Source organism: Epinephelus fuscoguttatus, linkage group LG17 (genome assembly GCF_011397635.1).
Source record: "Epinephelus fuscoguttatus linkage group LG17, E.fuscoguttatus.final_Chr_v1".
Lineage (NCBI taxonomy): Eukaryota > Metazoa > Chordata > Actinopteri > Perciformes > Serranidae > Epinephelus > Epinephelus fuscoguttatus.
Genome location: NC_064768.1, coordinates 28,943,700 through 28,955,963, shown reverse-complemented (window position 1 = coordinate 28,955,963; position 12,264 = coordinate 28,943,700). Strand labels below are relative to the sequence as shown.

Genomic DNA, 12,264 nt, shown 5'->3' with positions numbered 1-12,264 from the left:
TCTCTTTGTGGTTGTTTTGTGTATCTTTGTGGTACTTTTGTGTTATTTTGTGTGTGTTTTTTCTCTCCCCTTTATGTATTTTTTGTTTTTGTGTCCCTTTGCAGTTCCTTTCCATCTGTTGGTGGTCTTTTTGTGTCTCTTTGTGGTCTTTTTTTGCTATTTCATAGTCAGTTTGTGTCTCCTTGCTGTCTTTTTGTGTGAAGGCCAGGGGGGCAATGACACTTAGGGCCCCTGTCGGCCAGCTCAGTAATAAGTCAGTTTTTTTCCCAGCAGACATTTTGACATGCACAGGTGTTGCTGATGCGATCTGCTCTACGTGACAGTGTGTCAGGGTCCCAGCATGCACCATTCCAGTACCCACAGCCATTATTTTATTGTACACACTTGTTCTTTTCCTTGTGACATGTCCAAATGTCTCACCTGACACCTATAGGTGACTAATAAAACACAGAGGTAATATTTTTTCAGTGAGGCAAAATAAACATTGCTGTCTAATATTTTGTTTCTATCCTATGATGTTAAATTACTACCATCCAGTGGTGTAAGGCAGCAATACAAGCATCATTAAATTATTGGCTTACACTGCTTTTAAATACAGTTTAGGATTTTTTTTTTATGCAGAACAACATATACTTTGAATTTAATGCAAATATTTTGACTTTGTACATGGACACCAATAAGCGTAATAAAAACTACATTTCCCGGGATGCTTTGGAATTTTCCGGTTCCTGGCTGTACCAGTCACGTGACGCTCAACTATGGCTTCCCTCTCGTCGTGATGGAGGCGCATCGTTGACAACAAAACAAAACTGTGACTTTACTCATTCATTTTTACACTGACACAAGTCGGATTTACGATGCAGAAGATCAAGTCTCTTATGGCCCGGCAGGTGAGCGAAGCAGGTCCACAGACAGCGAGCTGCCGGCGGTTTGTCTGTGACAGCTGCAGGTAGCTAGCATGACAGCTAGCTAAGCTAAGTGGCTAATTTGACAGCTCGTCGTGTGGCTCATTAACGGCCACATTCAGGACGGATAACGGCCGCTTTTTGAACCACTGCGTCCCAGTTATTAACTATTCACCCCACGTAAAGAGAATACATCGGCATTGCTAGTAATACCGGTGGGAGTTTACCAGTAGACAAACAGAACACTGTAAGTTACAACAGTGGAAACTGGGCGGTCAGGGAAGTTCTCAGCTTGCACTGCAGCACTAATGTTACACTCATTGGTTCACCACTACACAACAGAGCATATCGCTTTCACAAATCTGCCCATCAGTTCCACTTTATACTGTAAGCAGCAGAGTGCTGATGAATAGCAAGCTGTGTGACAGCGGGAGCAATTTACAGCTGTACTATCAGTTGACTTCTGGGGGATTTTAAAGTCTAACAGTGACTCTTATTTTGACAGGGCCTGAAAAGCCCCCAAGAAAGCATGGCAGACCTCAGTCCTGTGGAGAACCTGAGGATCCCGAGCAAGGTAAACTTCATGACAAGGCTGAAGCTGTAATCCTCAGTTGTGTTGTTAGGATTGACACATTTGGGCTCCTATAAAATCAACATTTCTGTAATAAAAGTAGGTAATAACGGATTGTTACCTGTCCTGTTTAACTGTTTTCATTGTGCAGTAAGGTCTGACTAGTTGTATACTTCCTGTAAGAGTTTTGTCGACAACTATGAGAGAAGAAAATGCTCCGCTTGTATAAATATGCCTTTAAACTGTTGCTTTATGTACTGTGCTTTTGTAGTGTATGAAGTAGGGCTGCACAATAAATCAAAATATTATTGAAACTGCAATATGACTAAGCGCAATATCCAAATTGCAGGGTCTGCAAATGTTTAAAAGGTAAAACCTGTCACAGCCATTATAACTATAGATACTGCTACTAACTACACTAACAGATATGCCACGGCCTACAAATCATATTTCAGACTAGGGCTGCAACGATTAGTCGACTAATCGATGACTAATCGACTATTAAAATAATTGGTGTCTATTTTAGTAGTCGACTAATTGGTTTGAGTCATGTTTCATAGAAAAGTATTATAAAAGTACCCCAAAATACTCTTATTGCAGCTTCTTACGGTCAAATATTGGCAGCTTTACACACTCTCCCATGACGGTGAGCTAAAACCCTTTGGCGTGAGTACGAAACAAGACATTATATGACATAATTTTGGGGTTTGGGAGAGAAAGACCGACATTTTTCAACATTTCAACACATTTTTTGATAAAATGATTAGTTGACTAATTGAAGAAATAATCGACAGATTAGTTGACAATGAAAATAATCATTAGTTGCAGCCCTATTTCAGACATAAGGCAACATGCTTGTTTGTCACAACACCAGCAAAAAAAAAAAAAAATCAGTGAAAATTCAGTGCAAAAATGACCGTTCCCAATCAAATCATGACTCATACTGCAGTTGTAATATCTGTCAAAATAATCACATCATGATTTTTCTCTCATATCGCGCAGCCCTAGTGTGAAGTAATTATTTTGAGCAACTATTTTTCATCTTGTTTACAAAAGCCAATCAAACTCAGAAACAGCTATGTCGATACAAGTGACACGACAAGATTCGATTTGAACCAGTCTTACTGTATAATTTATGTGTCACTGTATTACACTTTGAACTGCTTCCTGTAAATGAGTTACATCACACCTACTGGGTTTTCTGGACTGTAATGTAAAGAGACCAATGGCTCCCATTTATATCACTTAAGGACACACTTCACATCAATCTCAACCTGAGGAGTGTGAAATATGGTCTGCTTTATTAGCATCATGGCATGGCGGCGTTTGCAATCAGTCACGCTCAGTCACAGGAAGCATTCATCATTACCCACTTGTTCAATTTCAATCTGCCAAGAGCAGACTGAGCGAAGCTGCAGAGTGGCTTTATATAATATATAGTCACTTACTCGCTTACACCTCAATGCACTGCTAGTTGCTGGCTTTGACTTTGCCTTGTAGTGATGACCTTCTGTTAAAGTGGCGGCTTACTATTTGGAAGGTGACCAATTCAATTTGCAGTGCACGGTGATGTCAGCTTGAATCAACCAGGCGTTTCATTTCTCTCATTCTAAAGACTTAGCTTTTAACGGTTGTTTTAAATGTTGTTGTAGTTTGGTCTTCGTCGTGTGCTTTGCTGATGTACCGTTTGAGTAGCAGCTTGAAAGGCGAGGCAAAATATGAGAGTAAAAGGAAGTGCTTTTCTGCCACCTCATCTATGAGAGTTGCGAAACTTGAAGCTGAGAGAGTTTTGACAAATATCTCTCAATCTGTTGTTTGTTTCAAAAGTCTTGCTGTCATGAGAAAATAAAAAGGCAGAGCACAGGCTGTCCCCTTTGGTTGGCTCGTACACAACAATGATTTCTTATTATTTATGTTACGAAGATGATATTTAATGATCTAATAATGTGGGTTCACTGCAATTTTTTGGTGTATACAATACACACTTCTGTTGTTATAAACCTATTACTGCAGGGAAACCATCCAGTGACACAGATCAAGCTCAGATAAGATAAGCAGTCAGTTATTCTCCAGGTGTAATCAGAGCCGGGGTGAAAGCAGAGGGGAGTGTTTCATGAAAGATTTGTTTCTTTTCCCGCTGGCTTGTGGGAGTGGTATCAGGTGATGTCGCCAAACTGGATAAACACCCTGGTTTTAGGCGAAGAAAAGAAGAATACTACTGTACAACTACTTAGTATACCTGTTATGTTTGGCTGATGCACTATGAGGCAGCATAGCAGACAGAAAGCTGGGAGGGGCTTAGTTTGGATGTGAGGATAAATATGAACCTCAGCTTACCTCTTTACATTCAAGATGAATTAAGTCACCTGTGTGTACTGCAAACACCTGCCTTTTGTGTGTGGAACCAAAACACGGGGTTTATTATTTGATGATATTATACACTGACTTTATTTACTTTGCTGCAGGGCCTTTCAGCTCTCAGGAAAATGAAATAGGACCCACACAGGCTTTGTATACACCGAAACCCACGGTCCTCTTTGATTAAAGGTGAATAATCCACTCACTCTGCCACTGTGAGGGGACACTGCATGACATTGTTTCAGAGAGTGAGACCCGATGTGCTTGACTTAGTGCATCATTATTATTATTATTGTATATAATGTGATACTTAGTGCTTAGTACCAGTTGTGTGTTTCCAGCTATTTTAGCAATGCCTCGCATCATTTATCATCCTCCAGGAGCTGACAGCAACATCTGGCTCGCTGCAGGGGGGAGGAGTGATGCAGGGGATGATTGACAAATGACGCTGCCAAGTCATTATTTTGACACGACTTGCAGGGTTGATGGTGTTTATGTGATGCGCAGGGAAAACATAAACATATGCCAGTGAGCCTATAATTGGAGAGTTATGTGTGGGAAGGCAAATGGGATGCATTTATGTAGCGCTTTTATCCAAAGCACCCGTCACGTGCACACTGACATGCCGATGTATCAAGTTCAAATGTCAAACAGTCCAAAACCTGTACATTTTCAGTTTACTGTCACGAGCAGATTTCTGACATTTTTGCTTGAGAAATTATGTAAAAGATGACTTGATTATAGGCTAATCATTTAATCGATGAATCATTTCCACTCACCTGAGGCACGTTCAGTCTCAAAACGGTGTGCACCATTTTGCTACGGTTCCCAGTTTGAACGACATGCGGCTTTGAGATACATTTTCTCTCATTTGATGGGTGTGTCAGAGGTGTCATCCTTTTAGCAGCAGTACGCATCTACACCAGATCTTTCCTTTTTGTTGTTTTTATTTCATACTTGCTTTGGTAATGTAACATATGTTCTCCTCGCCAATAAAGCCCCTTTGAATTGACTTAAATGAAACCCTGCCGTATTAAAAGGCAGTGCACCTCTGTAACACGACAGGATGTTTGACGCACCACCGGTTCCCTTCAGATAATGGTTTTGCAACAGTTTTTGTGAGGCTGGACACAGCCCTGGTTTGCTGTAGTCATTTACAGGAAGTGGTGAACTGGCGAACTGGCGACTGATCTTTTCATGAACTTCTGCTCAGTTCCACTGTTCCATAGTTGAAGTAGTTTAGTCTGTCAAAACTTTGACATGTCATTGTCTACTTTTAGTTGTATTTTTAATAGCATTTGATTCTGCTCCTGTTACAGATGTCACGTTGTTTGTATGTGCAGACACACAGAGGTCAGAGTCTTGGCTCCGGCAGCAGTTTTAATATCAGGGGAAACCATTCTCTCAAAGAAAATCTGATCCCCCCTTTAACCTGCTGCTGCGCACCTGATGCCCTCTACGAATTTACATGTAAATCTGGACAACGAGCCAAGGACCTAAATTTAATAAAAGTTTGACCTTAGTTGAGATTTCAGTTGGATATAATCTCAAAGATTATGATAAAACCGATGTCTTCTGCTGTGGAAAGGAAGTAATTTGTATCATGTTTGCACCAAAACCTTTAAATAGATCATAACCTCATTTATTTGAATTAGTCCAAATGGCTCCAAGCTCTTTTTGATCACTTTGATGTTTGTCTCTCTTGGTTCCTGCGATGGTATTAAGCTGCTTTGTGGGGTACCCTTTTTCCCTCTTTCCGATCCTTTTTGTTCCAAGCTGCTGTCCCTCTGTGAGTCCGTTTTAAGGATTTGCTTTGCAGGTGTTGTGTTGCGCTGTTTCACTTAAAAGCTCCTTAACTCAACCTGAACCTTTGATGGTCTCCATCTTTACAATCTGGCATTGTGTGGAAAAGCTTGAATCACCAAGGCTATCTAGATATAAAATATATGTTATACTAACTTAAACCAGGGGTTGTCAATCTCACACACTATTTTTATCACTATTTTTTTAGCAGCCATCAACAGTAATTGGGGAAGCATCTAATAAAATGATCTCTGTAGAATTTTAGTGAAATTAAGGTCAGCATCATAGCATTTTCCCTACATAAATCATATTCAATTCAGTTTTATTAATAAAGCCCAATTTCACAAATCACAGTTTGCCTCGGAGGGCTTTGCAGCATGCGACATCCCTCTGTCCTTTGGACCCTCGCAGTAGATAAGGAAAAACTCCCCGAAAAAAAAACAACCTTTAATGAGGAAAACAAATGGTAGAAACCTCAGGAAGAGCAACTGAGGAGGGATCCCTCCTCCAGGACGGACAGACGTGCAGTAGATCTCATACAGAGCAGATCGACATAATAAATATACAGTGATCCATATGACATAATGACACATAAAGACAGACGGAGACAGAGAGAGAGATTAATTCAGCTTTGTATTACTCCATATTTTTCCCATGGTTATCCACACCCCACCTTCAGTGGCTCTTAACCCCCCTAGATGGATCTGCCCCACAGTGTGAGAACCACTGATGTAAACTGAAGCGCAGGAAATCAACTGTTTCCGAACTGATGCAGAAATGCAGCCACAAAAAAAATCTCTTCTTTGTCTGCATCAAATGGCTGTCCTCAGGTTTTGGAAGTATGTAATTTGAAGATGTCACGTCCTTAGCCTTGGAATGGCGAGGCACATTTCCCCCACTAATTTCTGACATTTTATCATCTATTTACACAACTTTAAACAACACTTAGTTTGCTGCAGCCCTAAATGTGTAATACAGGTTATAGTGAAACTCTGGAACAAGCTAATTTCTGTGTGATGCTGAAAACTCTTTTGTTTAACAGTAGGTTTTTCCTGGAGGCTTCAGTTTCCTTGAGGCGAACAGTAGTTCCTCTACAACCCTGCTGTTCGTGCTTGAGATACGCGCAGTTACCATTTCCCTCCAGCAGGGGTCAGCCTCAGTTTACTCATTACACAGTTCTCTTTTACTGCAATTCAGTGCTCACACGAAAAGCGTTCATTTACACAGGCTGAGTGCATCACCTGCTATATATGGGAGTACTTCCTGAAATTTTAGAATGAATATGATTGGCTGAGTGCCTCCCGTGTGCAACATGTTTTTTCTGAAGATGTGAGGGGGGCATGTTTGATACCCTGTCATTAGTTCACACAGGCTGTCTCCAGGGGGATCACGGCTCACTCTGACACTTCACATGTGTTCTGGTGTTAAGCCACCCAATCAGGTTTGTTTTTGAGATGAGCTTTGGTCTAATTAGGCTTCAAAGGGCCTGCCTGTGCAGTCATGTAACAAAACAACTGCATGACATCATAGAGAGACAGGCCTTTCCTCTGGCACAGAGATAGAGAGCGGAGAATGACTGTTAAGGAAAAATAATCACTTGCTTTCAAGTGACAAAAATGAAGAGTATTACTTGTTAACCCGGCAGCCGACAGCGGCGAGGCAGCCTGTATATTGAAATTGGTCGTGATTGTGTCCTAACGTCCCAGAGGACAGCTGTGTCACACCCTTGTTTAGAAGCGGATGAGGATATACACCCAGTTGAGTTTGCATAAATATTCAATGCTGATTACAGTGAGGACGTTTTGATTTGTTCGCCTAATGAATGATTCCATAGTGGAAATAATTGGCCCTCCTCTCAGTATCCTTACCCTGCCGTCTTTCTCCCCTGATGTCTCGCTGGATTTTCCATGCACCTCTTTTTTGTTTATTCAGGCGTCTGTTTCATCACGGCCCTGTGTTGTTGAGCACCTTTTTGTTCCGCGCATGATTTTCCACGTTCAATCAGCATTAGGGACGAATATTCACTTTGATTCTTTGATATCGCTTGTTAAACGTCCCACATTTTGGATGCAAATAGATTTCTAATTTTGCAGGGGGGGTTGTGCAGGGTGGTGTGTTGTGTTTGTCCCTCATCCTTCAAAGTAAAATTTGATCAAAGCCTCACAGCAGCTGATGTTGGGTTTCACATGTGAGGCACAGGGGTGCCTGGTTTGTTTTGCGCCCACGCAGCGGCAGGAAGGGAAGGAAATTATTTAACCTGAGGTGGCCTGTCAAGGAGTCATTCACTTAAAGATGTTCCACACGTCACCGCAGGTGGGACACTGGGAGAGGGGGACGAGAAAGATAGCGACACGGGGGAGGTGAATTGCTCTAACCACATCGGAGTGGCTTCACATGGTTGTCTTTTGTTTCCCTCATTTCTCTCTCTTTTTCTTCTCGCTCCAACTTTTGCTACCAATGAGTCATCCACCTCATCCCCCCGCCCTTCCCTGTTTTCTCTTTCCTTCTCATTTGAGCTGATTTCCCACCCACCCTTTTGATGGCAGAGCGTGATCTCCTACCTCTACCCCTCCTTCCCAATCTCACACACTCACCCACACATTTCCCCCCGGGGGCCTTTGCTCACTCCCTCACCTGAGTCAACCACGGCAGCACACACACTTGCCTGAAGGTTGCACACACACACACACACACATACACACACACAGGCATGGACACATGCACGCATTTCAATTTTTAATTACCACCCTCCCAATTGCCTTGTGTAAAATTTTATATATGGTATATAAAAGGGATTCTGTTTGTGTAATTGAATTAAATGGGTCTATATATTAGCCTACTGCGAACATAAAAATTACTCACAGCAGTGTTCTCATCTAAATGTCACTCAGTGGGACACACTCGCCCACAGAAGCAGATTCAGTTACATGGGCAGCATGCTTCATTGCCTGCTGCACGCTGCTTGCTGATAGTAGATGGGAAAATAGTTGTGGTTAGGCAGGTGTGTAACAGGGTTTTCCTGATCAGCATCTGCTATCTCACGAAGTCTATATGATATGATGTGTGCAGATCTTTGATAGAGAATTCTATATTTTCATTTGAGAGGGTATGAACGTGTGTGTGGGGGCGTATAGATCGCAATTATCCCATGATTCCACATCCATCTTAGTTTAGCTCCTTCCCAAGCCTACAGTCTATTTTTAGTGCTATTGTGCTTTAACGTGCTGATGCCTCACTGTATTGATCCCACACAAGGAAGTTGTCAGAATCGGCATAACCCTATATAAAAGATGGCCACTCAGGGCATAAAGTGAATCCACCTGTTCCTTTTATTTGGGATGCAATATTGGGATGCAATGAAATATTTAGCTGTATGTTCATCCATGCTAGCGGCTTGAGTCTAGGGACGGCATTGGTAGGCAGTTGGTTCTACAGAGACTGAAATATCTCAGCAACTGTTGGATGGATTTCCATGAAATTGGGTACAAATATTCATATTCCCCAGAGGATGAGTCCGTGTTTTCCTTTAGGCCCTAGCACCACTATGAGGTTCACATTTGTGGCTGGGCAATATATTGATATTGTGGTATTAAATATCAACCTGGAACTTGGATATCCTAATATTATGTTGTCTTATCCTGGTTTTAAAGGCTGCATTACATTCTCATTGTGTAAATATTTTGTAAAAGCACCAATAGTCAACCCTACAATATAGTCACAGTATTAATATTTAAGTATTTGGTCAGGATATTTGTGAGGATGTCAGCATGTGTTTAACATGGCCGTGGACTCTATAATGAGCAGCAAATTGCAATTTGGACACCTGGAGTTATCATTTTTTGGTGTCATTAATAACTGGGTTTCCATCCAAATGTAGCACAAATTTTAACTGACTTTTCAGACAAGGACAGGCAAAAGGAAATGCAAATGTATTTGCTATTCAATCCACTACTGTTAAATGAATACTGGGAGTTTTCTCATGGAGATAAGCAGTGGATGGTGCTAATCCTCCAGTCAAATGCCATTATACTACTGCAGAGGAAGAGGGAGCAACAAAGGAAAACAAAGGATGTGTAACAGCTAAATGGCAACAAAAATGCATTGAAGCAGAATGTTTTGATAAATAAAATGTGATGACATCCTTTTATGTTTGTTTTAATTAATTTTGACTTTTGGATGTTAAAATGCTCAGGGTTTATTGGAAAATATTGGACCACATGAGTCTAATTCAACAAATTGTATGATATATAATGTTAGTGTAGCCCAATGCTTAACTGCAACTGTGCAGAAATACCGGGCTTTAAACAAAATGAATAGACATGAAAGAAAAACGATGCACAGTTTTCGAATGTTAACTTTGAATTTGAATATCAGTGTTACGAATTGAGCTTTAAACTATTTGGTACAGCCCTGCCAAACCTAACAAAAATTATTTGCAAGTTTTGTCGTTGCCACTCAGGTGTTTCTATGCGCAAATTGAAAATCCGCATAAAAACATGGAAATGGATATGCACCTACCAAACACAGTGTTGTTCTCCTTCACTTGCTAATATAGTCATCCTACCACTTTTGTTATTAACCCTTGATTATATCTGGGCTCATTGGCAGTGCAGGTTTAAAACCCTTCATCTAAAACCCTCACTGCAGCAACGCCTCAATGTATGCATGGCATGCTAATCAATGAAGCTCTGATGTTTCCCAGAGATGCTCTGAAAGGGAATCCCCATCGCGTTTTTCCAGTCATTCCTTTCTTCTCGTCTCTCGTCTCAAGGCTCCCTGCCATCCCCCATGACAGCTGTCCGACGAAACAAGCTGCAATCTTCTCCCAAACTCTGCGATTAACGTTTTTCTTCTGCACTTTGATGCCCACTACACACACCCTCTCACTCCCTCTCCTCGCCTCTTGTTCTCTGTCTCATTTTTATTCTGCTCTCTCTTCACTTTGTCCTTCACCCTTGCCCATGTCCTTTAACTTCCTGGTACTTCTTGTTCCTCTAATTCTATCTCCATTCCCTTTATTGTTCTTTCCCTTTGGCACCTGTCCTCTTTTTTCCCATTATTACCCCATTTCTCTCTTTCTCTGTTTTGATGTGTTTTTCTTGATATTTATATTCGAGGCTTTGTTGTTTGTTTTCATTACTTAGGAAATGATGTAATCCTCTGTTTTGGAGCCTTTTCTGTTTGTGTCCCAGTGTGTCTGGAACTTTATTAAGTGCCTACTTCAAGGACACATTTTAATTCCCTCTCTTTGTCACTGTCTCCTTCTCTTCCAGGAGGAGTTGCGGGAGCTGAGGGAGCAGCCCATTGACCCCCAGGCGGAGCAGGAGATCATCGACAGCATCGAGGAGGTCTACTTCTCTAACGACTCCTTCGACATGGTGCAGCACGAACTGGAGGTCAGAGACTCTCTGTATGAATGAGTGAGTGTGCGAGTTATCGACTGGATGGGTGCCACTCGCTTGTAAAATGATGACAAGAGACTCACTCCCAAGTTCCCACGCCCTCCTCCGTAAAATAATAATTCCATCAAACCCACCACATTTCAGTAGTTCTGATAACAGCAATATTGCATTTCTGACGTGAATAAATATAGTCCCCTGCCCCTTGAACCTTGTCTGACTGGCAGAGTTAAAGCTCTTTCTCACCTGAGCTGCTGTTTTGTACACTTCTGCTGAGCCGCATGCGTACCGTTGACGTTGGGATTGATGGATTGCATCCGCTCAACAGAGGAAGGGTGTGAAATCTCATTAGATTTATCTTGGTATTGCTACGCCATCTGAAATGAGACTTTCAGTCAAGGGGAAAGTAATTACCTATCATCCTTTGGGCCATGGATTTGCAATATCTTCTTTCCTTAGCAGAGTTTGTTTGCTGTTTACTAAACAATGCCCTCTACCTTCTTGACTAATCTTACTTATGATCTGGCAAAGTCTATTTATTGAGCAAATTCTTTTTGTTTGCTTTGAACGGAGAAAGAGCTACAGCTATCTGCAGTGAAACCATCTCAATCTTTGCCCAGCGAGATATTTTAAAGATGCTCAGGAGTCTAGATGAGCTCACTCAGGATAGATAAAAACTCTGCTGTGGCCCTAATTTGAATATTTCTGTCTGACACACACCTAGGCTGGACTCTTAGCACGCTGAGAAGTAGACACATTTGGAAGCAGCATGCAGCTGTATAGAAGTACGCAGTGCTTACAGACTGTGTTTGCGGATGTGTTTGCAAAAGTCGCGAGTGTTTTCACCTGTGTAGGAGGATGAGTTGTTACAAACAATAAGGTTGCGTGTTTGTGCTTGTGTGTGTGATTATAGAAACTACCACCTGAGCTGAACCTGCAGGAGCTGGAGGAGTACAGAGATAAGCTGAAGAGACAACAAGCTGCAGTAAGTACCTCTCTCTGTCTCTCTCATACACACACACACACACACACACACACACACACACACACACAATGAAGAAGACAAACTAGATTAATATTTGAATCATCAACATTCTCGACCTTAGAAAACATGGTCTGCATAGGCTCTGGTTACGCTTTGTCATCCGATCACGCCAGGACATATTAACTGTCAAGTCTGCACGCTAAGAGATTCGATCTTGCTCGCACTGGGATACAACCAGCCAAA

General features: G+C 41.7%; 1 protein-coding gene across 1 annotated transcript in view; it reads left to right on the top strand.

Moving 5' to 3' along the window:
• Positions 1-745: 745 nt before the first annotated feature.
• The window catches only part of vps50 (VPS50 EARP/GARPII complex subunit), a 139,286-nt gene continuing 127,767 nt past the window's right edge, over positions 746-12,264 (top strand). The window contains exons 1-4 of the mRNA XM_049602366.1: positions 746-890; positions 1,411-1,479; positions 10,911-11,033; positions 11,950-12,021. Of these exons, the coding sequence (XP_049458323.1) occupies positions 858-890; positions 1,411-1,479; positions 10,911-11,033; positions 11,950-12,021 (297 nt within the window). The 5' untranslated portion in view covers positions 746-857. The remainder of the gene's footprint in view (positions 891-1,410; positions 1,480-10,910; positions 11,034-11,949; positions 12,022-12,264) is intronic.